This window comes from Equus przewalskii, chromosome 17 (genome assembly GCF_037783145.1).
Source record: "Equus przewalskii isolate Varuska chromosome 17, EquPr2, whole genome shotgun sequence".
In the NCBI taxonomy this organism is placed as follows: domain Eukaryota; kingdom Metazoa; phylum Chordata; class Mammalia; order Perissodactyla; family Equidae; genus Equus; species Equus przewalskii.
This window is the reverse complement of record NC_091847.1, coordinates 74,252,667-74,279,699: the sequence shown is the minus strand read 5'-3', so window position 1 is coordinate 74,279,699 and position 27,033 is coordinate 74,252,667. Positions and strand designations below refer to the sequence as shown.

The 27,033-nt window shown below is 39.8% G+C and overlaps 1 protein-coding gene across 8 annotated transcripts in view; it reads left to right on the top strand.

Moving 5' to 3' along the window:
- FTCDNL1 (formiminotransferase cyclodeaminase N-terminal like) overlaps positions 1-27,033 on the top strand; it is a 96,666-nt gene that overhangs the window by 32,803 nt on the left and 36,830 nt on the right. For 3 of the 8 annotated variants that reach the window (XM_070581739.1, XM_070581741.1, XM_070581740.1), the window contains exon 6: positions 25,389-25,551. In XM_070581739.1, the coding sequence (XP_070437840.1) occupies positions 25,389-25,528 (140 nt within the window). In that variant the 3' untranslated portion in view covers positions 25,529-25,551. Of the gene's footprint in view, positions 1-2,139; positions 7,446-23,214; positions 23,666-25,388; positions 25,552-27,033 lie in introns of those variants that run through there. The other 5 variants (XR_011528863.1, XM_070581738.1, XR_011528862.1 and 2 more) reach the window with 4 other exon arrangements.

Genomic DNA, 27,033 nt, shown 5'->3' with positions numbered 1-27,033 from the left:
AAGAGAATATAAAAGTTGCTTGTGATGTCTACTTTTATTTTTCTAAGAAATGATTAACTTTATGCTTTTGAAGGAATTTTTAAAATATGTTTTTATTTTAACTAAGTAAATCAGTGTTGGGGCAAGTGTATTCTTCCTAGAATTCTTGTGCTCTGGGCTTAACATCTAAACTTTTTCTATCTTTGATAATTTACCTTAGGCAATGAATTCATTTATTAGCAAGAATGATCAACTTTGGAAATTCTGCTAAAAAAAGGGACAGTTATTGGGCACATGATGGTAAAGAGGCCTTGGCTTTTGCTGGGTGGGGGATTCAGAAGTCCCAGGGCTATAGGGATGGAATGACTATGCCCCGCAATGTGGGGAGGAAGAGCCCTGGGCCCATATGGAGGAACTTCTGTTGAAAGTGATTTGCTTCCCCATCCTCATAAATTACATGTGAATAAATGAATGTTGATTGGGCATTTCAAAGTTCTGGAATAGCAAAGCACAATAGGCCCAATATGTACTTCGAATAGTGGTACTTATTGTAACCAGTATATATACTCTTCAGCAAAATCTGAGTGTGATCCAGCTATTTGTTGGAATGATGAGGCCACTATTTGAGTCAGAATAGGGTGTGTACATCAAATCTGAGGAAATGGGACTATTTGTAACATTACCTGTTGAGAGGTAGGGGAGAGAGAAACCATGCTTGGATGTTTTTCTTTAGTGAATGAATTAGCGTTGACAAAAAAAAATTCCAGTTGTACTCTGTGAAATGTTAAAACTGATATAATTCTCAAAGATATTTAGAGTAAGTGATTGGTGTATGAGATTATAAGAGAAACGTATTGACTGTTAGGAAATTTAATTTTTATGAAATCAGCATTATGGAGAAGTACCGTAATTTGATTCATTCCTGCAGAATTCCCAGTAGGAAGAGGCCCAGCCTCGGGAGTTGAAATGTTTCATTATGTACATGTGTGGGAAAAAGATGAACTGTGGTTTCCGTGTGCTGACTTTCTGTAAAGCGTCTATTAGTATGAGAGTACCCAGGCTAGGCAGCAAAGCCCCCAACCACAGCTGTCTAGCAGAAAGTGAACTCAGCCGGATATCTCTGATGGATACTGACATCATGAGCAATAAGTTTGAAAGTAGCAAGAAAAAGCAATGACAGTAAGATAATGTTGAAATAGTAGCTAAAGAATTGCCATGTGCTGAAGATGAGGTCAGCCTTTATCCCCTATCAATCCCCCGTCAACTTTGCTTTCAGAAATGTAAGTTTCCCCCAAATGAAGAAACCGCAGACCTAAGCTTTTTATACCAATGCTAATTTAACCAAGTTGTCCATCTTACAATGTAAACTATAATTAGAGTAGGACTATTTATGTAACACGAGCTGCACCATCCCTGAGGCAGGGAAAGTGGGACATTTGCCCCTGGGCTCAAGAGTGGCAATGGCAGTTCCAGTCCCTTGGGAAGCTGGGGATGGAAGAAAGAGGTGCCTCCAATGGGTTGTTCCAAAGAAGGTATACATAGTGTCCCAAACCCTGCCAAGCTTCCTTGTCCTGAGACCCGAGAGTCCCTTTGCGCTTTCCAATTCTGAGGCTATTGGTCACTTTTTAGTGACCTCCTTCCCTAACCAAGACTGTTGTTGAGGGTCATTTGAATCAGATGTCAGTCTAACTCAGTGCCAACAGGTCTGTGTCTGGGGAGGAAGCAATGGATATAGACTGTGATTTACTCCTGTCTCCCAGACCCTTAGGCCTGGCACTGAATTCCAAGCCCTATGGAGATGGCCTTGGAAATGAATGGAAGGCCAAGGCTTTTTGCTGCTGTTGATATTTAGTTCTCAAGTGTGCTTTCTTTTTTCTGTTGATATTTTGGAAGATTGGGGTCTTCGTAACTATTCTAGAAAAAACAGCCTTTAGGTACTTTTAGAGTAGATAAAAGTGTCTGCCTGTAGCTCAGAGAGCTCTGTTATAAAGAGTATATGTATGACCTTTAGAAAATTCTGAAGTTGATCATCAGGAATATTTGTGTTGATTTAAATAAAGCCAAGTAAGGGAAAATCCCTGAATTAAAATTAGCTAAAGAATAGAATCTTCAAAACGAGGCTTTGCTTTGCTTGATTCACATGCTTTTCTAATGATTTAGGCATCGGCGCTAGCCCGTATGTGATGGACTGCAATGTTACCATAGACTCTCAAGACTTGGCTGTGGGAAAAGAGATTGCGGCTGCCATTCGGGGCTCATGTGTGAATGGATTGAAGGGCGTCCAAGCCATGGCTTTTCCTCATGAAGGGAAAATTGAGATAGCTTGCAACGTAGAGAGTTTTGAAGATCAAGAAGCTACAGAAACCTCAGAAGAATCTCAATACATGGCTTTCAGTGTCCTTGGGGACCATTTTTCTTATGTATCTCCTCATTACATAGAAGCTCAGGTTAAAAAGTTGGCGAGTGACCGGGGAATTGGTACCATAAGGAGAGCATTAATTGGATTTACACCCCAAGAATGCAAGAACTGTGCCGAATATGCTATAAGGGAAAGTATTGGAGAATTCTGGAGGATACGAGGAGGTGTTTTCATGTGATCCAATCTAAGATTTTGTTGAAATTTTAAGGAAAACGATCAATCATTACAAAGTTTTCTTTTGACCAGTGAAGATGAGGAGAAGATACAAAGAGCTTGGTTGTAGCTGTGTTTTGGAAAATTAGGAGCATTCTCTATTCAGCAACAACAAGTGTTTATAGATTGTCCGTAATTGCCCTATGATATTTCTAGTCGTCATTAAAACTTCTCGAGAACCTACTCTGCATCAAATTTCTGCTCTTGTGTGCGTTAGCAGCGCTGCTGAGTCCTCTGGGTAAAATGACCCTCGTTGCTGAATCACCTTTTTTCTTTTCGAAGGTTCAGAACGGCTCTTTATTCAGTCCCTCCTTCCTCATCCTCAAGAGAAGAGACTTAACCTTTTTTTTTTTTGAATCACCTTTAATTATTGTGTACAAAACTAAAAATGGACTCAATTTATTTGGTTCTTCTGAACTCTTTATTTCCAAGTTCTGTAGTCAACTCTCATATTCTGAGTAATCATTTTTTTTAAATGTACACTTTAAAGAAATCAAACTAATTGACTAAAACTGGGGAGAATTATAAAATAAGGTTACTCTTTCAAAGCATGGTTGTTCTTTCTTGCCTTTCTACTCTTAGGATGACCCATTGTTCATTCTGGAGATGACTCCAAAAGCCAGATTTGTCTAATTTTCCTATGTTTATGTATGGAGATGGAATGACGCTGTTGGCCATGACGCCAAGGAATTGGGGAATTTAACTGAAAAGTCTGAAGCTTTCTGGAATATATTGCTCTTGAGCAAAGAGAAGGGCGTTGGTGGAAGCATTGTATTTGAAAGAAATAAAAATATGCTGCCTCTTTATGAAGTAAAAGAAGCCAATTGTTGATTCTGGCATTTTGGTGTAAATCCTTAGTATTTATATTGCTTTAGAACAAGGTACTTTCTATCCATAAAGCATACAGAAATGAATTTTTCCATAGATTTTTTTTTCTTGCTAAAGAAAGATTATGGTCTTGTCTAATAAAGCACGTAATGTGAATTTATTTTAATTAATTAAAAATAAATAAAGAGGTTGAACTCAATCTTTTTATAGGACCCAGTAGTTTATCCTAGTATTGTTTTTACTTAATTTGACTCGACTCTGATGGCATGAATTTTGTTCCAGAATTATACTACTTTAGTTGTTTTCTTCTTGCTGTCAATGTAAATACAAAGAAGGTAGAGAAACGATGGAGCAGGTCTGGTTTTCAGGCGTAGGGAAGTTTGGTCGCTGTGGTGAAGAGAGCACATGCTACCCAGTTAGACCCGAGGTTCGCCCTCTCAGTCTGGAAGAGCCGAGAAGCAGCAGTGCCCAGTCCTTTCCGCGCTTTGGCAGAGGCCTCGTGGCCCAGTAGAACGCGCACTGGACAGTGGGTTGGGAGGCTTGGGTTCTGGCCCACTTTTGCCTTCTGTACCCTTAGTTCCATTACCTATAAGGTAGGAAAAAGGAGTTCCCACCCTGAGCAAGGGCTGTATGCTGGGGGATTAAATGGAAGTACTTGGTAAGCTGAAAGGTAAAAATGAAGCATACTATTAATGTTTTTTCCTGATCTCTTCTAGAGCTTTGCTTCAGTGTTGGGCATCAACATTAAGCAGATGAGACAGGGTAAAATCACGTGCTGCCGCTGAGTCAGCTGGGCTTGTAGGAGGGGTTGATTCATTTGCCAGGTACCTGAGTTAACCTCTCCAGGTTCATAGCCCTGCATTCCATGTGGCTGGCCCTCAGCAAGGCCTGTTTGAAATCAAACATCTAAGTGGGTACGGAGTTTCAGTTTGGGAAGATGAAAGAATTTCTGGAGACGGATGTGGCGATGGTTGCACAACAATGTGAATACACTTAAAAAAGGTAAATTTTATATTATGTATATTTTACCACAATTATTAAAGAGTGTATGTTAATTTCACAATAGTTTGAAAAAAGCAGCTAAATAAGATAATTTCATTAAACCCAAACTTTCTAAATAAAATTTTGGCAAATTTCTACCCATTAAAGTATCCAAAATATAAGACCTGTTCTTCCCTATTTAGTCTATTATGATGGGCTCTGGCACTACATGTGAAGTTTAAAATAGGGCTGATTAGGGGTCAGCCCGGTGGCGCATCGGTTAAGTTCACACGTTCCGCTTTGGCGGACCAGGGTTCGCAGGTTGGTATCCCGGGTGCAGACATGGCACTGCTTGACAAGCCAAGCTGTGGCAGGCATCCCACATATAAAGCAGAGGAAGATGGGCACGGATCTTAGCTCAGGGCCGGTCTTCCTCAGTAAAAAGAGGAGGATTGGTGGCAGATGTTAGCTCAGGGCTAATCTTCTTCGTCAAAAAAAAAAAAAAAATAGAGCTGATTAACTTTGTTCTTTGATCCAGCTGTCTCTTCAAAAACAAGAATTTACTATTTTTGTTGTAATTTTCAAGACCAGCACAATCCCACTTCTTACCGCTCATTGATATTCTAATTCCCCTGTTCCTTCGACTGTCTTTGTGTCTTCGCTTTCTCCCTTGCTCTACCAGGGTCCGTAGAGAATCTGAAAGAGCTCTGACTTGCTGCAGGTTTATTCTGTGGATGGATGCAGTATCACCAGCTCTTTCTGGCGGAAGTAACTGGGACGGACCTATGACAACTAAGAAGGATTGTCAAATTGGGTTGAGAAAATCTGACAAAATGAACTAACTACCCTGACTCCTATGAACCTTTTCTCATATTGGCCTCTTAGGAACAAACCGACAGTTTGTGCAAATGTTTCTGCAGTATTTTTGTTTTCGTCAGACCACAAAGTGGACATTGTTGGAGTGTGGCTTCATAGCTCGTTTAACCTCCATCTCCTGCGACGTGACTTTGGCCGTGACTTGTGCCAGTTGTGAATAGGACAAAATTGATGTGGACAAATAGAGTTTACATTTTATCAACTCTTTAGTGTTTCTGCTCTACCCGACTTTGAACTTCAACTTTTAGTTCCCTAGAAGAGGGACGAGGAGAGCAAAAAGCCAGACTATGAGGGTAATAAGAACTTTTGTTGTTGTTGGGGGCGGTGGGAAGGTTGTCATTTGTGTCCAACCTGAATTTGAGCTTGACTCAACAATAAATTCAAACTCCTCAACATAAGAGGGAGGAGCAGGCTGAGTAAAATATAACTGCAAAATCAAACAAAATGGGGGGTGATATTTTCATTCCTCAACATGATGAAAAGCCTCGCTCTGTAATTGGTTTGTACGGTCTTGGAAGTGGCGTCCGTGGTCCACAAAGGACCACTCTCTGAGAGAGCTGCAAGGAATTTATCATTCCCTCTGGCTGAGCCAAAGCAGGCTTGATATACAGTTTTGTTTAGTGTAAATATTCTCATGTTACTGTTTACCCTGTGGGGCTATGAGGATCTCACTGACTGGGGTACGTGCTCCACTGCCTTGCTTTTAAAAGGCATTTATTTGACTCTGTTGTTTGTACTTGCCCAGAAACTTCAGAGAAGGGCCCAGGCACTTGTTTGATAAGCATCCAGACCATGCTCCCGGAGTATGTCATGCTTGGGGTTAGAAAAGCTTATTGTTTTAAGCAGGCCTGCACATGGCTTCGAAGGAGCCCATTTTTCATCCCTAAGAACAATTAGGACACGAACAGCAATCTCTTAAATGCTTCTCGAAGGTGTAAGAAAAGGTCCTGGTGAGTGTGGCTCTGCTCGAACTCAGCCTGAAGGTGAATTACTCTGCCACTTTTTTTGTCCCTATTTGCAATTTTTTGAGGCAAATTAGTTTGTTGTGGTAAAATTGAGATGTGAGTCAGATACCTAACATGGGGTGAATTTCTCTTTCTAAATGTGCAGTGTGTGCAGTGTCCCGCTCTTGACTCTCAACCCCACAGCCACCCTTCTTATGGTGCCCTTTGCCCCTGGGACCCTGCAAACCACTTTTCTCCTTTGCGGGCTGGTTCCCTGTCAGGCCCAGCCAATACGGGGTCCTAGATGGGGAGGCTGCAGGGCTGGAGGAGGCCTGCTCCTTCCATTTGTTTCCTGCTTCTGGCAGTTGCCCCTTAGCAATGGCTCTTGACCTGACAGTGGCTCTTGGTTCCAGACTCCAGCTTCTTTTTCTGATGTTTTCAGAACTGGCCTCATCATGCCCCTCAGAAGCACCAGCAGTGGCTGAGCAATGGCTCTGCAAGGCCTTTCCGAAGCTTCTAGGCTCTGAGAATCCAGCCTCCTCCTTTTGTTCCTTCAGCCTCAGGGCAGAGTACATCCTGCAGTTCTGTCTCTGGGGTGCCATGTTCTTTCTTGGCTCTTTTGGTTCTCCAACAACTGTTGACCAATTTCTTCTATTATCTCTTTGGAAATACTTAATGTTGTTTCTGTTTTCTTGACTGGATCCCGTCAGAAATAAAATTCTCAGGAGACCAAACAGAAGGAAGCAAGAATAAGGCAGAAAATATTTAGTGAGCATATAGTTCCTAAGGAAAACAACCCAATGATGGTTGCTCCCCTTTTCTTCTCATTAGCATTCTAGTCTCTTAATTTCGTTGTTTTCCTATTGTCAATCTCTATGTTCCCTTTGACAGTCTTGCTATTCTTTCAACTCATAGGGAGTCTAAATATTGACTTGAGGTGAGGGTGGGAAATATCGTGGTAAACCATTGGATGGAATTTTCCAGTGAATGTCATTTATGTAGTAACTTATTCCACCATGTAAAATGTAGACTAATATAAATTTTTTTTTTAAAGATTGGCACCTGAGCTAACATCTGTTGCTGATCTTCTTATTTTTTTCCTCCTTCTTCTCCCCAGGATCCCCCCAGTACATAGTTGTATATTCTAGTTGTGAGTGCCTCTGGTTGTGTAACATAATTTTAACAATTAAAGTCTTTTAAATCTAGTTATGTGTCTTTCCTTTTGTGGTCATCTTCACCTGCCAGGTAGATGGTGCCTTTTAGCTGGTGGTAGGCTCTCAGCCAAACACCTTTCCCAAACCTCCTGTGTACCATCCTACTAACTTTTTCTTAGCGAATCCCATATGTAGCCAGTCACTGTTTCCTAACTTCTTAGGTACTTATATCTTCATGAAGACCAACTGTTTTGGAAAAAGTAATCATTGTTATCGATGTAGTCTAGCAATGACCCATTGTTATAAAGCTATATTGTTTCTAGTAAGTGTAAAGCATTTTTGGAAATTGATAAGTATTACTCTCTGTCTACCCTGAAATTATATTCAGTAGTTCATCTTCCTTCATGACGTCTACTCCAATATTTCACAAGGCTAGAAGGTAGATAAAATAGCAAGATACAGGAAAAGAAGTCTTCGGAGAACCCTTTTGGCTTCACTAAATGTGGCTATCTTTCGTTGAATTCCAACTAAGTGTCAGGTACTAGTATATGATTTTCACAACAACCCTTTGGAGTAGGTGATTGTAAAGTAATAACACCTCCCAAGTTTCTTTTAGCCCGCTGGGTCAACCAAGAGCCTCCTCTCACCATATCCCATATCCTCTGGATTTATACCATGCTCTAACCCAGAACAGTGCCCTTGGACCCACATCCTCAGGACTCCAGGCCTCCTGCCAGGCCTGGTCAGCTTTTGTTTCTAGTATCTTGTGATCCAGTGAGAAATTGTACATCCAGTTGGTTGACCCTCCCCTTTAATGACAGTTCTATAGGATGGCTGACCTCAGAATCCTGAAATTTCTTCCAGACCTTAGACCTCTCTCCAATACTTCTGTACTCTTTCTCATTTAAAATTTCTTCCAGATCTGTCTTTTACACAATTAGCATGTGCTGAGTTCTTGCCCATTTATTCCTTCCTGTACCTGGAAGATCCATCAGTGTCTAGTGTAGCTTCCTCCGCTGGACTGTCAGTGGCCCCTCTGCAGGACTGGTTCTGTGCCGCGAGGCACAATCCTGCCTCATCAAGTGTGGGAGTGGAGGATATATCCCCACATCCCCAGATTTCTCTTAGCTGAGTATCCTCAGATTGAGCCACAAAACTTGCTCCAATTAATTGGGAGATTCCTGGAATCACTCACACTGTCCTGAAAGAGCCAAATCGGCCATAGGACCCAGAATGGCCCCCATCAGTATTTGAGTCAGAGAGGAAGATAGCCACCAGATGGTGCCAGAACTGCAGCCAGGACCATGGTGGCTGTGGATTGTGTAGCCCAAACCCCAGAAGTCACTTGGGTTATTTCTTTTGCTTTGAATTCACATCCACACATTTTATGCAATTATGTTTTTCAGACTTGACACATTGAGTTGTGGGTGGGTTTGATTGATCTCTTATTTGTCCTGCTGGCTAGACTATAAAGTCTCTGAGGATAAGGCTCCATTCACAAGTATTTATTGAGCACCTACTGTGTTTCAGTGGCGCAGATTTACCATGATGCTAATGAAACTTAAGCTGCACGTGCCTTCACTTGCATGAAGCCCTTGTGAGCCCTGGGATAGGCCCTGGTATGACTTTGTAAAACTTGCAAATGGAAGATATTTTAGACACAAATTGTTGAAAATGCTGTCTCTTTCTGATTATACTTCTTCATTAAACTTCCCCTCATGACAGGTGGTATTGGAATAGCCAGGGTTGGCCTCATGGGACTGCAACCTGTGCAACAGCAGAGTCACATGCTTGATTCATTGCTCTGCTGTCGCCGAAATTGTGAATAATTTTTAGGAAGATGACCCCTGTTCTCATTTGCGCTGGGCCCCACAAAGTATGTAGCTGTTTCTGGGAGTGGCTCTGGGAGTTTTTGGACTCAGTGAAAGAGGAAGTTGAGTTGGGGATAATTAGGATTTCGTGGGATATGTTTATATGGTGCATAGTCACTTCCATGTGGAGTGCAGTTATTGCCAGCTCTCCTAGGGTAGGAATGGCTTCCGGGAATAGTCCTCGCCCCGACTGTGATGGCTCTCCCAGTGTTGGGACACACAAAGCAGGGCCAGAGGAGTGTCACAGATGAATGTGTTTTCTGGTGCCCAGAACCAGTAAGACTTGAGTTGTGGAGGAAAAAGGAAGTTCAAGAGGTATGGAGCCAGAAGCCAGAGTGTGGAAAATCTTTCCAATTATTAGTAGCATAAAATTGTAAGCAAAGGATGTGGTTCTTAATAATGTCCATTAAAAACAGAAACTGTGTCCTGCAGGAATATATATGTTGATGTAGTTTATAAAATTATAAATGCACCAGATTATTTCTTTTTTTCGTGAAAATCATATGAGGTAGAATTGATCAAAATTTCTGTTTTGGGGAACAAATCTCTGGTAGCACTACAAAGAGCAAGCACGCAGTGTGGGAAGCTGTGTCCTCAACATTAATAACTATAAACAGATTTCTATCAACCATTCTAGAAAAAAGAATGAATTAGCTTTATGTTCTCTTTATATAAAATGACAAATTGTCATTTGAATAGATGATCAAAGAGTATGCAGCCATAAAAATGTGGAAAACATGTAGAAAAGTGTCATAGAGATAATTAATAAAAATGTTAGAATAACGATAATATTTCTTTGCTTTTAAAAATGTGTAATTTGTTGTGGTTTATTTTCTCTTTCTAAATTCACTTATGAGCTTATTTTTTGATTGTTTTTCTATTCATTTGCCTGTTTGTAATCGAGGTTAATTGACATAACATTATATTAGTTTTGGGTATACATTATAATGATTCAATGTTTGTATATATTGCAAAATGATCACCACAGTAAGTCCAGTTAACATCTGTAACCATATGATTATTTTTCTTATAGATGGTACTCAAAATCATATAAGCTTCAGGCCGCACAGAATCTGGATCTGCCCCCGTGTGCTGAACACATGCAAGCACTTGACTCATATCCTATCTTATTTAAGCCTCACAACATTCATCTGACATCCATATTATTCCCACTCTGCAGGAGCAGAAACTGAGGCTCAGAGAGGTTAAGTAAATTCCTTGAGGTCAAGCAGCTGGTGAGTTGCAGGGCCAGGTTTCTGTTCAGCTCTGTTCTTTGGGAAGTTTATGCTTTTACCCGTTGCTCTCTAGTTTCTAGAACAACAAGTCATTTCCCCGGAAAAGTCTTCTAAGATCACCGGGTTAGGTTATGCTCCATGATGCCTGTCCTTTCTTTCATAGCCCGCATCACAGTGATGGAATTGCTAACGTGCGTGTCATCATTATGCTTCAGCCTCCATGGAGGAAGCTGCTTTGTTGATAGCATAGGGGTTCAGCGTGTATAGCCAGTGAATTAGGTCCCCCTAGGTCTACTAGTTTTCAGAGACGTGTTAGAGCAGCTTCTTGCTTCAGACTCTTTCTTTTCCCCATTTCCTCCTCCAGGCAGAGGAAGGGTCCAGGAACCACAAAACATTAGGCTCAGAATGAACACCAGAGAGGGTTAGGATCATGCAGTTGGTAATGGAGAGATGTGATTGTTTTTTCATTTACACCTTCGGATGGATGCCTGGTACCCATTCTAGGCATCAGGTACCCATTTCCAGGGGGAAGGAGTGGCGGTGGCGCTCACTCATGCCATAAATGTATGTTTCATCGTTTTGTGTTTTTGTAAACTGAGTCATCTTAAAATGGGAGAACACCTGTATCCAATTTTCCCTGGAATGTACAACTGAGTTCTCTTATACTCCTCATTTCAGACGGGGTTTTCTGGATGACACCATCTGGGAAATGTCACTTTGATTAAAGTAAATACGCAGCCTAGTTCACACTGGGAGCCTATTTGAATTTCCCTAAGTAGCCACATCTTACAGAAGCAGAAGGCAGTCGGCTCTTTGGTTTGGGAGAACTTGAGAGTGTTGCATTCCACGCTTTGGTGTCAGTCGAATGGCAGTGTGTGGCCGACTGAGCTCTGAAGGCTTTTGTGTATTTTTCTTTTCTTACCATTGGGCAAATTTTTTTCTTTTTCAGTTTATTTTGACACTGAGAAGAAAATACATAAAAATAAAAAACTTAGCTTTATGATTGCCAAGTTTTTCTTCCAAACTAAGAAAAGGAGCCAGTTGTTGAAAAATATGATGAATGGCGTCCTTTGTTTTATTTTCAATGTAGCACACGAGGGCAGTGCCATGGAGTGAGGCCAGATTCCCCAGGCGGGAGGGAGCGCTGAGCTGAAAGGAGGCCTAGTGGTTTGGGGGACGGGGGTCAGGTTGGTGTGTCAGGATTTCCTCTCAGCTATGGCAAACAACTCTTTCTTTCCTCACATGCCCACCCCTCCTATCTTTCAGTCGTTCTTTGTGTTTTCAACACTTGCTACTGATGAGGATGTCATCGATTTGGAAGAAAACACTATTGGTACAATGTGGGGCTTTCAGCTTTGAGCTGTGGTTTTCCCAATTTGCACAGCTACTGACTTATGTGAGTGTGGGATCATGTACAGTTGAGGGCAACAGTCAGTTGTTAATGTGTAAGCAAACCCTACGATTGTTAGCATTATTCCTCCTTTGTTGTCGTCTTGTCACCAAGTGGGCTGGGAGAGACAAGGGCAGAGACTCCAAGTTCCCTGTTCCGAGAGGCAGCCTCAGAGCAGTCCCCTTCGGTCTCTCTGCCCGCCTCTCCTCTCGCTGGGGTTAAGGGGCGGGGGCGGGTGGCAAGGGTCGCACACTTCACTTTCAAGGAGGCCAGGGAATGTCTCAGACGGCTTTAAAGCGTCCACATTTTCCCAAAGAAGTTAGATCTAAAATTGCCCTGTGGACAACGGTGAACTGTAACGGGCTGGAGCCTGCGACACCTCCCCCGTTTGGAAGTCCCCTCTGAAAACGTTCTGGACCTTGACTGGAGTATTTAACTCATTTATTATAAATTTTGTTTGCAAAGGTGTTTTCCCCACTGGACGGTGAGCTCTTTGAGAAGAGGCTGTTTTATTCGCCTTGGTAATTCCAATGTCTGGCGTCAGAAAATCTTTGTTGAATAAATTAGTGCACAAACAACTGAATTCGGAGGTTGGTGTTGGGTCAGAACTAGACGGCTCTCCAGGCGCAGACGGTTTAAGCTTTTATCAGCTGACTTGAGGTCTTGTCGCATGCCGTTGCATCACACTGGGAAAGTACAGTTAAAGGAAGGAACCGTTTGGAACTTCTAGGGAACTGAAATTTTGGCTCAGCTTATGTGTGAGGCTGGGGAAATCGGATGGAGACACCCAAATTCCTTGTAAAGATAGACAATCAAATGACTCTGGAATGCAGACACCTGACTGACTTCCCAGGGAAGCGTTAGCGGAGGACGGAGTGCTGGTTTGAGCGACTCAGGCTTCTTCCTGCTGTCTTTGCTCTTGAAATTCGGGCTGTCTTTTAAATGCCCCAGGATCCACTTGTAAACTCTTTAAGCAAAAATGATGCCAGGTTCTGTTCTGTGGCTACCAGATTGGAGCTTTTCTCTCCCTGCTTCATTCAGTTAATTGAGCTGTGCTGGAAGGTTCAGTAATTTATTCTGTGGAGTCTTTCTGCGCAAACAATCCCAGGCTGAGGGAAAGAGGCTTAGCCGAATCTCTCAGACGCTTGAAATGCAGAACTCATGTTTTAGAAAACACTAATGAGTCAGTGTCCTCAAATGTCATCAATAAAAGACAGTCTCCATCATCAGCTTTTCATTAACTGAGCTCAGAGTTGCTTCCTCTTATTGCTTTTTACATGTTTACAGTATCTCATTCTTTCCTTGATTCTGGATTTTCACACCATATGGCCACATCTTTAAGTCATTTTTCAGCTGCTCTATTAAATAGTAAAATGAGATTCAGAACAGATTTCTTTGATTTTAAAATAGCATTTTGGATGTGTGACTTTTTTGTAAATAAAAAAAGAATTAAAGCACTCAAAAGCATGAAATTTCAGGTATTCCTACCCAGACAGTGGAATAGGTAGCTTTCTACTTACTTAGAGTAAATATATGTTTATCTCATGGAATTTCACCTGCAGTATAAATTGATTCATTCAGCCTACATATTGAAATTCATTTCTACTTAAATAAGATTTAGCCTCCACTATTGCTAATGAGCATAGATTGAAAATGAAATTGAAAATATATCTTTTATAACTATTCAATAGTATATTTCTCATTAGAAATGATTGCTGTAGTTTATAAGTATACATACTATGTATCAATAATGTTCAATTCTGTAATTGTGGTTGTCATTCTAATATTTAATCAAATGTAGGATTTGTTTATATGTTACTTTTTTTCTGGACTCTAGTGGTTGGTTCCTTGAGAAGCGGCAAAGGAAAGAGTGTTACAGCTAACATTTAGACCTCAGTGGGTGGAGTTGCTCCGTGACGGCTAAAGCTTGTAGCCCTGCAATTTAATGCAATTTACTTGTAAGGGATGAGACATTTAAAAGGCTATTGCATATTTACTGCTTGTTTTCTGAGCCAGAAAGGGCCTTTTGGTGTAAGCTGATTGGGGGTTTTTTTTGTTTTGTTTTGTTTTAAAGGACAGTACTTAACCAAAGGAAACTGCTGCATGAACAAATTTCGTAATATGAGTAAATTTGCCATTGATCCAGACGTTAGCAGTAGGGACTGTGTCAATCACAATTAGTCAGCTTATGAGGATGTGATCTGAAATCTTCAATTATCCATTAAAATCTGGACATCAGCTTGAAGAAATGACTGACCTAGAGTTGATTGTTTAAAGTTAAAACCTAGTGCACTCAACATCCAAAGGTCAATAGTCTCTTAATTGTAATTCAATAAAGTCAATTTTAAGCAGTATACAATTTGTGAGCGTATAAATTCAGTTCACATATTTTGAATCCAATGATGGTACTATTTACTAGAGAAATATGCTTTGGTTGAGGATAAGTCCACTGAGTGAGTATATTTGGATTTTAATTGATGTTTTTAAGCTTATTATTTAATATGATACTTAGGAAAGTAGCAATTTGGAGCAACTGTTCTACATAATTCAGGTAAAATTCTGCTTTTCCTGAATTATCCTGGTATATTAATTGGTTTTATTGTCACTGTGACGAACTTACACAAGATTTTTAAATCACAATAACAAAAAAGTAAAAAATTATTTTTAATTCTGTTTAAAATTTTAAAATCACAAGCACTTCCATGTGTTCTGTTGTATTTTTTTCATAACATAAACCTCTGGAAGAAATATAAGGTGTCTCCCAACATGTTGTGTACCATTTATAGGATGCAAAGATCGTCTTCACAGCCCAAACCAAGAGGGCTGCATGTTTTCCACAAAGCAGAAACCATCATCTCTCAGCATTTACTAAACACCTGAAAGTTAGTGGGTAGAAAATTGTATAGACATGGTGCTTTTTCCTAAAAACTTGAAATTAAGATAGATGGCACTTATCCAAACAAGTAAAAGATGGATGAATGACAATGTGATATAGACAGTCCACTGACAGATCAGAGGGACAGACGTTCCTCCAGCCCCGTGTGGTCATTTTGGCCTGAAGGTGAGCACAGAGGGTCCCCTCCTTGAGGGCGATGCAACAGGGGATTTGGAGGAGGTGCCAGTCTTCCCGTGTTTCCAGATTGTTACCTGGCAGGAAGCAGTTCATTCTTCTCAGGAAATTATTTATTCAATAAATATTCATTGAGGATCTACTGTGTGTCAGGCAAGATTCTAAGAGACAGAGCTGTGAATGAGACAAGGCCCCTGCCCTCAGGAAGCTTGCTTTCTAGTGGTAGTCTACAAATAAACAGAGAACTTTTCAAGTGAAGCTCAGTACCACGTAGAAATATAAAGCAGAGCAAGGAGGATGTGAGGGTCTGGGGCGTGTGTGCATTCTTGTAAAGTGGTCAGAGAAGGCCTCATGAGAAGATGACCTTTGAGCAGAGACAAGGCAGACAGAAGAGAGTGTGCTGATACGGGAAGAGAGGCAAGGAGGAGGACAGCTGGAAGGAACCAGGCAATGCCTCAGCTCCAGCCACCTTGTTTTCAGCTATCGTGTCTGACGTAGACAGCAAGTGGGAAAGGACAAACTTACAACAGTGTTCACATCAAAGATCTCTTCTTCTCCAGTAAATACCACCCTGGAAAAATAATTTTATCATCTCCCATTTCTTGACTGCCCTGTCAGGCAGGCATTGGGTTGGACATTTTGCAACAGAGCAGGTTGAAATTTTTATAATTTCTTTTCCTCTAGTAAGGAAACTGATGCTTAACTAAGGTTAAGTGACTTGCTCAGGCCCATTTGGCTTTGAACGGTAGAGCCAGGATATGCCCTAGGGTCAGTCTGACCCCCAAGTCCCTCCCTGTTGCTGCTGCCCCTCCAAGAGGGTAAAATGCCAGGGAAAGTGGCAACGTGAAAGGATTATTAACATATCTTCAAGAGGTGACAGATATTAATGTTCTTAACTGAATGAGAAAGGCTGAACTGTCTACTGGGAAAAGTCAGAATAGCAAATGGCTACCGACGTCTGGTGGACTTCACTGAAGGCGGCAAGATCTTCCACCACAGAGAAGAGGAAACGTGGCTATTCTCTACTAAGTTTTGGCTCTTTGGGCCACTGAGCCACTTAATCCATGACTCCTTTCTCCACTGAAATGAGAAGTATTTGCTTTGGCCACAATGCTTTTTTATTTTTAAACTTCTATTTACTTTATTAGGAATGCTGGTTCTTCTGTGCAAATATAGCCAGCCTACTGTTATGAGTAAAAACGGCCCAGTTCCTTTAAGCAGCCTTGGAAATATATTAAAAATTTGCCAGCTCCCAAACTTCATACCAGTTTGTACTCAAATAGATAATATTAATAAGGTTAATATCCATTAGTGTTCATCTGGAGTTATAAATTTTTTAGGGCATCTGTATTTTCAATGATGAAGCTTAGAGTATTTCTATCCATCTAAGACACGTCAGCATCCCCTGGGGCCCTGACTCATTTGAACATCAGTGTATGGAAAAGTGCTCTTCACCCGCAATAATTAGACGTGCAGATCTTACCCTTTGTATCACTGCTTTCTGTAAGGTTTTCGTTCTACACTTTGAACTAACCTCGCAGAGAAAAAAAAAATGATAACGAAGTGAAGTGCACATATAATGAGTATCTGTTAAAATAATAGCTCTGGAAGAAAAAGGTGAAGTTTAATGCAATGCAGGAATTTGCTCTACTTCTTTAGCAGATTCCCATTACAGCGGGTTTTAGGTTTGGCCCAAATGGTTGTGAGTCTTGATGTCAATGCCATATGTTTGGGGGGATAGCAGCCCAAGAGCCATTTAGACTCTCCCTTCATTCATGTGCGCTACACATTTATTTTAATACTGGATTCTGCTTTTTTTTTTAATGAAAATGTCTATATCAAAAATTGGCTTAGAGTTTTAATTGTCTCTGTAATCAAATCATGATTAACTTTGAAGAATGGATAAGATTTTGTGGTCAAGATTCTCGAGGGCGAAAGGTGTATGTAAAGGCCCAGCACCAAACTTCAAAACACTTTCATCCCCTCTATTCTCTAGTCTGTTTCTGGTAATTCTGTTATTCTGTTATTGATGATGAACATTCATAATATGTTTTATGTTTCTGTCAATTGCTCCTCAAGTAAACAGCCCCTCCTCTGTCTGTTCCCAGGCCATTTGCACTGAGTCTCAGAGGGTTTCTGTTGAAGACTAGACAAGAATGATGCTTTGAGTTATTAGTCCTTCCATCTCACCTAATTTATTATTACTTTTTCAGTCTCACGTATGATTTCCATTTCCGAGAGGCTCATTATGTTGCTAAGGGAGCTTTGGGCATAGACATCCTCGCAGGCAATTGGGGATGTTAATTCCATATGTACGTACAAGGGTGGCAATTCAGACCAAGGGCTGTCTCCAGTAGGAGGAAGGAATTTGGGTCCTCTTGCAGGGGGATAAAGGCAGCCTCATTTCCTCACCTTCCCAGGGTCTTCTCTGGCCATTGTGTGATTCCAGAAGCACTTTGAGGTCATTGTCTTTGTGTGTGTGCTCCCTAATCCATCCATTAAATACAAATCAGGAAATTTATAAATTTAATAACGAACTTGACAGTACAATGAGACTCGAGAGAGAGAGAGAGAGAAAGAAAGATGTGTTCCTTAATTTAACCAGAGTTGATGATTAGATTTCTTATGCTTGATACTGGGATATTTGAAAATTTTAAAAATAATCCCCATGGTTTCTGTTTAGGATCTTGCTTTGGATATGAAGTAAGCACATATGGAGTAATTAGAGAGCAATTTGAAGCAGTGCGTGGACACAAGAAGGAGATAGATCTCTATGTGGGGCATAAATGGACTGTAGAGAGAAGGAATTATCGGGGGAAATATAATCAATTTTGCAGGAAACACAGATTACTGAGAAGGGTGAGAATATTTAAGAGTGAAATAACATGACCAAGAGCACAGAAATGGGAAATAAGCTATACATAAACGGGTCATTGGTAGGCGTGTGTGCAGTCAACACCGGCGTTCCAGAAAGGACCGGGCCTTCGTTTTTGCCCTCAAGGACCTCACAGCCAAGCAGGGAGAAGAATATGCAAACCATCCATTATAGCACCAGCGGTAAGTGAGGGTAGATGGTACAAACAGAAACTCCTCTGCTGGAGGGAGTCTGGGAAGGCTTCTCGGAGGAGGTAGTAAAATTTGAAGAATGAGACAGGGACTTTCAGACAAAGGGAACACTGGATTTAATTGGAGAGAAGTGAGACCACTGGTGAGAAGTAATTTTTAATATACTTTAAATTCTAAATTTACCGAAAAGACCTACTGCTTTGTGAGACCTTGTTGGACAATTGCTTTGGGACTTCATATTTCAAGTATTTGTGAAAATTGATAACAATTCAAGTACAACAGAAAAATTATAATTTTCCAAAAATTCCATCTTCCATCATTTCTAGATTATTGTTAGGTTTTTCTTTGTCCACAAAATTCACAGTGACTTGTTTATTATACGTAAAATTGTGAGGAGAAAAAAGGCAAAATTCATAATGGAAATCACTCCACATTCTTTTACTTATTTATTTTTTAAACATTGGCACCTGAGCTAACATCTGTTGCCAATCTTCTTTTTTTTTTTCCTTCTTCTCCCCAAAGCTCCCCCAGTACATAGTTGTATATTCTAGTTGCAGGTCCTTCCGGTTCGGCTATGTGGGATGCTGCCTCAGCATGGCTTGATGAGAGGTGCTGGGTCCATGTCCAGGATCCAAACCAATGAAACCCTGGGCCCCGGAAGCAGAGTGTGCAAACTTAACCACTCGGCCATGCGGCTGGGCCCACTCCACATTCTTTATCTCCATAATATTATCTTCTAAAAGGGGTAACGTGATTTATTCTTTTAGTGCCATTATGGAAATTAAGTCACCTAAGTGATGTGGTTTTTAAAAGTTCACAGTATATATGTATATACTACATAGAGTGTATTATATGTATATAGTATATACGATATATTTATGTGTATATGTATTTGAAAGGGACACCTTATAATTGCTTGTAGTCTCTCTCATCACCTTGTACTGTAACATCAAAAATTTTTCTTGGTACTATTAGTCCTTTAGAAACCACAGTCATCAAAGTAAACAAAATAGATGGTCTTGACTGTATAATATTATATGGATTTAACATAAATTTCACATTATGTACAATGACACTATTAAATGTGTTAATACAACACATAAAATGACCAATTCTCTTTAAATTTTAGTGTTGGGCATATTTGTTTTGATTGTGCGTGTGGGAGCTGTGAGCACAGCTCTGTAAAAATACTTTGCAAGTTACCATAGTGACTGAAATGTGCTGCCTGCTGATGTTGCCTTTCCCCTGGGTCCTAATTCAGTCACATGTTTTTTCAATCACAATCCAATTGGTGACATTTAAATTTTCCTATTTTTTTTAAAAAAATGTATACACACATACAGATTTATAACTTTACATAAATATATAATTTGATCATATTACACATTCTTAAAGTAACTTCTTCTTTTCCTCTTTCTCTTTTTGCTGGGTTCCACACGCCTTTTCTCCTCCTCTTCCTTCTCCATCCCAGTGACCTATGTTAACAAATGGTATGCATTCTTTCACTTTTTTCCTCTGTTTTCTTGTAATTATATTCACATCTGTATATGCATGTACAAAATAAAGCAGTATTTCATAGAAATCCTTCCAAATTAACTGATATACAGTAGTTCCTATTTATTCATTTTAATAACTGCTTAATATTCCATGTTGTGAATGGGCCATAATTTATGTAACTACTTTATTTCCATTTTTTCTACTATGAATAATGCTTCAATAAACATCCATTATACATATGTCTTCACTTACTGATGGTGGTTTTATTTCTATGGGGTGGGTTCCAAGTTGGGATTGCAAGGTCAAAGAATATATTATATATTTTAAATTTTCATAGAAGTTACCATGTTATTTTCCAAAAGAACTGTAACACATTACATTTATACCTAGAGGTATTTGCAAGTATCTTTTCCCCACGTGCCTACCAGCAATGTGTTATTGTTCTCTTTAGTTTTTGTTACTCTGATAGGTATAAACTAAAATTTCATTGTTACTTTAATTTGCATTTTCCTGACTGTTAGTGAATTTGTTGGTTGAAAATCTAGATGAGGTTAAAGAACATGTTTATAGAAAAATTGTATCTGTTTAAGAACTACTTGTTCATATCCTTGCCCATTTATTAGATTTTATCTTTTTTAAAAAAATTATTTTATTGAGGTCATATTGGCATTTAACGTTGTGTAAGTTTCAGGTGTACATTATTATATATCAGTTTCTGTATAGACTGCATCGTGTTCACCACCGTCTTGTTTTTATCCATCACCATACATATGTGCCCCTTTACCCCTTTTGCCCTCCCCCCACCCCTTCTCCACTGGTAACAACCAATCGGCTCTCGTTATCCTTGTGTTTGTTTATCTTCCACACATGAATGGAATTATACAGTGTTTGTCTTTCTCTGTCTGAGTTATCTTGCTTAGCATAATACCCCTAAGGTCCACCCATATTGTTGTAAATGGCATGATTTTGTCTTTTTTATGACTGAGTAGTATTCCATTGTACATGTATATATATCACATCTTCTTTATCCATTCATCCATTGATGGATGCTTGGGATGCTTCCACGTCTTGGCTTTTGTGAGTAATGCTGCAATGAACATAAATCTTTTGAATTATTGATTTCATGCTCTTTGGATAAATACCTAGTAGTGGAATAGCTGGATCATATGGTCTTTCTATTTTTAATTTTTTGAGAAGATTTTACCGTTTTTAAAAATCAGATTGTGAGATCTCTTTGCATATTACAAATATACCCCTTTGTATATCATCTCTGATGCAGATATGGTTTTTTTTATATCCATTGTTTCTGTCTTGCCTTTCAGGTATTTTATGCCATTCACAAGTCTAAAATTTTTTTATACATAGTCCTTAAAAGAAATTATTTTTTTCTTTTTGCTGAGGAGGATTCTCCCTGAGCCAATATCTGTTGCTGGTCTTCCTCTTTTTTGTTGAGCAAGATTAGCCTTCAGCTAACATCTGTGCCAGTCTTCCTCTATTTTGTATGTGGGTCACCATGACAGCATGACTGAGAAGTGGTGTAAGTCCATGCCGCAGGTCTGAAGCCATGAACCTGGGCCACCAAAGCAGAGCATGCCAAATGTAACCACTGTGCCACCAGCCAGCCCCCAAATACATTTTAAAATAAAATTATCTAATCCTTTCCCACCTCCCCACAACAAAACCCTGTTGAAATTCTAATTGGAATGTCATTATATTGATATAATTGACATTTTTATGAAATTAAGCCTTCCCACCAAGAACCTGGTCTGTTCTTCCACTAGCCAGACTTTCTTTGATATCTTTCCATATTATTATGGTCCTCTTCATACAAGTCCTGTATATTTCTTGGAAAATTTATTCTAAATATTTTATTGTTGCTACTGTAAATTTAATAGTCTTTCATTTCTAGGGTCCTAAGTAGAGAAAGATTTGATATATAGATATTTATCTTTTATCTAGCTGTCTTGCCAATTTCATTAGTTCTAAAGGTTGTTTCTTTCTTCATTTTTTTTTACTTTTATTTCTCATAAGCTTCCTGGTCATGCATTCATATTACCAACAAGAAATATATAGTTTTCTATCTTCGTTTCTAACTTTTCTGCCAGCTTTTTCTTTCATTTTCTTCAAAAATCACCAAGACAGTATTAAATCATAATGAAGATACTGAGCATATCTGCTTAGTTCCTAATTTTAAGTAAGATGATTGTAATGTTTTACCTTTTAGGTAAAATGCTTGATTTTTAGTAAGTGCTCTGTGTTTTAAGTTCTTTTCTTCTATTGCTGTTCTTCTTAGAGTTTTTATAATTGGAGATGACTGCTGGATCATATCAAATAACATTTTGGCATTTATTAGTATTTTCAATGACTTTTCTTCTTTCATGTGTGGATGTAAGTGACTATGTTGATAGACTTCCTACCATTAAGCCACTTTGCGTTCCTTGAATAAACCACCATTGGTTGTGTTGTACATACTACTTGGCAAATTGACTCTACTTTTGCTAATGTTTTGTTTAGAACTTTACCTGTGTTTATAGTGAAATTGCTCTATAGTTTTTTTTTCTTTTCTTGTATTATCATCTTTCATAGGTTTTGGGTATTTTTTAGATTTTATTTTTCCTTTTTCTCCCCAAAGCCCCCCAGTACATAGTTGTGCATTTTTAGTTGTGGGTCCTTCTAGTTGTGGCATGTGGGACGCCACCTCAGCGTGGCTTGATGAGTGGTGCCATGTCCACATTCCAGGATCCGAACCAGCAAAACCCTGGGCCGAAGAAGTGGAGTGCATGAACTTAACTACTCGGCCATGGGGCCAGCCCCCTTTCATAGGTTTTGATATTAAGGTTATGCTTCTTTATGAAATAAATCCAAGAGTTTTCCATCTTTTTTATAGTCTGGAATAATTTAAGGATGTTTGCAACTGTAATTGGTTAAAGATTGGATAAAATCATACTGCACTGGTGACTTTTTCAAAATGATAGCTCTCTTCTTTAATTACCATATTTAAATTTTTGCGTCAGGTTGATTTTGGTGATTTATAATAAGTTAGGAAATCATCTGTTTCCTTTAGACTTTCAACTTTGTTTTCTATGATGTTACATATATATTATCATGATTTTTAATCTCTTTTGTATCTGTTGTTATTATGCATCCTTTTTCACTTACTTTTTGGTTGTTTCTCATTTATCTTTAATCAGGTTTTTAAGTCTTTTTGAAAAAAATCACTTTTTAGGTCTTTTCAAAGATGAACTTTTTATGATTTATTTCTCCTTTCCACTTCTTGTTCTATTTTGTTAACTTTACCTCTTGTCATTATTGATTCTTGCTTCCTAGTTTCTTTAGGTTTATTTTGTGGTTCTTTTCCTAATTTTTTGGGAGAGAGACCTTAATTCTTTCATTTTTAAGCTTTTTTCTGGAAAAACAAATAATTTAAGGCCATAAATTTTCCTCTGCAAAGATCTTGCTGTATCTCATAGGCTTTATTATCTAAACCGTTCCTAAATTCTCTTTTTACTTCATCTTTAGGGTTTATTTAAGGTTTACTTAAGAGAGTAGTTTTAGATTGAGACCATGATTTTGGTCACCATTTTATTATTTGTTTATAGTTTTACTACATTGTGATCCTAGAGTATGCCCCACTACAATTTCTACTTAAAAAAAAATCCCATTCCCATTCCTCTCTTTCCCTTCCCTCCAGCTGGATACAGGCATACCAGCCCCTGGCTCATGCTGAGACAGACATGTCCTCGGGGAGGGAAAGACCCTGGTCCCTGAATAAATACATGGAAAATGCTACGTCCCTGCCAGGACCTCTGATGTCAGCCTGTCATGTGAGAGAAGAATAAGTGTGTCTCTTCTTCCAGATGTTGTCTTTGTTCTTGTTCTGGCACCTTAGCCCTTCCGTTTACGAGCCTCATCTGCAAGCTTGGGTCACGTTACCTTTTCATGTGTTTCTTTAATGTGGAAATCCAATCCCTTGCATAGAATAAAAATTGTAAAAAAATGCCTACAATTCCAATTTCGCACTTCGTGGTAATGGCAGTATCACCACAGAGATGCAAAAGAAATTATGTCCCTAGGAAAAATATATATATTTGTATAATTTATATTTTTATTTAAACATGAAAATATTAAAATTGGCTGTCTGTGAATGTGTACTATGTTTTATTCAGTCTAAGATGCCATTGACTCTAGGTCATATCATTGTTTTTTTCACCATTAAGAAAGAAAAATTTCTTCCAGTTACATGGCTCAGTGACTTAATGCTTCTTAACACTTAGAATTTTTACTTTGTACTTAAAGATGGCTTTTAGACTTCTTTAGACATAGATTTTTAACCATATTCTACTTTTTTGCATAGATAAAATTGAATGGATAAGTGAAATAAATTAGATGAAGTATTCCCCAAACTTCTTCACATTCAGAGTTCAACTTTTCTGAGTCACTTTCAAATCATAGTCATTGATATTCACATATGGTTTTTTCGCAAAATATCGTCCTCTGTGACATCAACATGCACAACAGTTTGAAAGAATGCTTCACTATTGTCCCTGAGATTTTATCTCAAACCTCTGACACCAGTTGTACAAGTTTTAATATCCATGTGTGTGGTGGGCAGAGTAATGGCCCCCCAAAGATATCTGTGTCCTAACCCCCGAACCTGTGACTAGATTACATGAAAAAAGGAATTAAGGTTGTAGATGGAATTAAGGTTGCCAATCAGCCAACTTTAAAAATATTGAGATGATCCTTGATTATCCGTGTGGGCCTAACCTAATCTCAAGGATCTGAAATGCAGAAGAGGGAGGCAGAGAGTTAGAGAGATGAAATGTGAGAACTCGACCTGCTGTTGCTTCGAGGGCTTTGCAGGTGGAGGAAGAGGACCATGAGCCAAGGAAGGAGGACAGCCTCTGGAAACTGGAAAACCAAGGAAACGGATGCTCCCTGAGCCTCCACAAAGGAACACAGCCCTGCCGATACCTTGGTTTTAGCCCAGTGAGACCATTTCAGACTTCTGAACCCCAGAGCTGTATGATAATGTTTGTATCGTTTTAAGGCACAAAATTTGTGGCAATTTGCTCAGCACACTAGGAAACTAACACAATGTGCTAGTAATGATGATGTTTCAAGTCTGCCTGGCTGCCAGCAAGTTGAAGACATACCCTCATTTCAGAGACCTTAAAGTGTGAAAAAATATGTACCTTAAAATTGATAAAATATGGCAAATATATATTAAATAGGTATCATAGGAAGGATCATTTCAGAAATGTGACTGTGGACACAGATGGCCTTGTGATACTCAAAATCCAGTTAGGCATCATTTTAGTATCTAGAGTAATGGTGTCACTGCCAAGTAAGAAAAATATGAAAGGAAGTGGGATTCCATCAAGTTCAAACGTCTTTAGGGCTAGGTAGGAATATATGGAAATACCTTAAGAGCCAAAAAAATTGTAAACTTTAATCAGCTAATCTGGCAACTGGGATATGGGCTAAATGACACCCTCTTTAAAGTTCTGGAGCCCCCACTACAGACTAAAAGCAAAGCCGGAGGCAGCCTGTTGGCGTCCCAGACAAGAACTGAGACAGTGTTCACGCCTGTGGTCACTGCACAACCTCACAATCAAGCGTGTAACACAAAATGGTTTAGGATCCATCATTGTTCTGTTGGTGACTAAGCAGCATTAAATCCCATCATGTGAATTGCTATTTTTGCCAATAATAGTTAAAACTTTAAAAATATATACTTTGAAATAATATCCGCAGGTTGCAAGTGAAAAGCACTACATCTTAAGAATCTATAGGGTTTCAGAGACCCTAATAGAAAGAAAAGTATCTGATGATATATACTAATTCAGACTTCTTACATTTGAGATCTGCGGAAATACTCAAGGATTGGCTCTAACCGAACAGTGAGTGGAGGAGAACAGATAGCTCAAGTCAGGGAAGAGGAAACAACAAACAGTGATGAGCGACGAACCTTGCCACTTCATCACACAGTTGGGAAATCCTGATTTTTAGCTTCAGATGAATGGCTGTAAGTACTCTTAATTATTTTATTAAGTACTCAATTATTTTATTAAGTACTCTTAATTCTCTTATTATTTTTGCTCAAATGAATATCAAACTTCTCCAGCAGTTCCCGTTAACTGGGCATGTTTTCTGTGTGTTCCGACTATGCTCCAGCTTGAAATCCTTCTTTGCTGGCATAGTGGATGCTGTGGTGAACCACTAAGATCCCCCTTTTCAGAAACCCTCAATTGCCAGCTGCTGGGACAGTTGGTCGCTGACAGCTCGCAGATAAGTTTCTCCCCAGGAGTTGCTCCCAGACAGAGGGAGATGCCTTGCCCGCGTCACGCTTCCTCCCTGGAGAGAGGCTACACAATGACGGATTGATGCATGGTACATGGCCCTGGCCTCCTTGCCTCAGTCAGGCAACTCTGAGGGAGCTTCCCAGCTCTGACAGCCGCAGTGGGTTGGCTGAGGCCTCCGTTGCAACTGCATTGCATTTAAACTCCCCCTGCCTGATCCTGCTTCCTTTACCTCTGAGAGGTGTTGTTTCTGAGAGGACTCTTCAGTAAACCCCTAGGACGCAAATCCCAGAGTCCCAGAGTTTGTTTCCCAAGGAACACAATCTACACCCGGGATCTTGGAGCTGAATCACACACTACTGGTTGGCAGCGAAGACCTCCACCACCGGAGTTAGATGGAGTACCAATAGCCCCTGGCATACAGTGTTGGCACAACTCATAAACTTTACCTGGTGCTGAGCAGGGAAGGGATGTGTGTAGACAGGAATGCTCTGGTGGAGGTGTATCTCAGGCATTTGAGAATAGTGATTATAAGGATTTTGGAATCAGATTGCTGTTGCTGGAAGCCATTGATACATTGGAGCAAGACAAGATTGAGGGTAATTACTCACCAAGTGGGCCTACTTGGTAGCGTATAATAACTCTCTCATCTCCTGTAATTGAAAGGCAGAAAAGACTAAGGATCAGATCCTGAACTTAATTATAAGGGCAATGGAGCGTCAACACAGATTTAATTCCCAAACCCGAGAGGTTGGCTACACTGAGGTTGGGGCTCCGGATGGGAAAGAGTGGGACCCTGAAACTTGGAATGGGAACGCGTGTCATGGTGCACTCAAAAATCTTGAATCCCCAGATTCACTTGAACTCTTTAGGCCAGCAGAAGTGGTCCACTCTGCCCTGTCAAAGGCTGGCATTCCCTCCCTGCTTGAACATGATGCAACACCTTCTTTTTTGCGCACAATATGCGTCTCATTCAGAATACACCCTGCCTGCCCGCAGGCTACCAGACCAGTAACTCAGGTGATTTAGAATATAACATGGCCAGGGAGCTGCTGGGCCTGCTGAGGGAGGAGAGGAATTGTATTCTGAAGGTGCTGCAGGACCAGCCAACATGACCAAGCAGTTGTTCTGCTAACATGTAGCAGAGCCCAAAGGTCCCAGCATCTGTTTGGTCCAAGAGAGACACAGAGATTGGAATTATGAGTGTG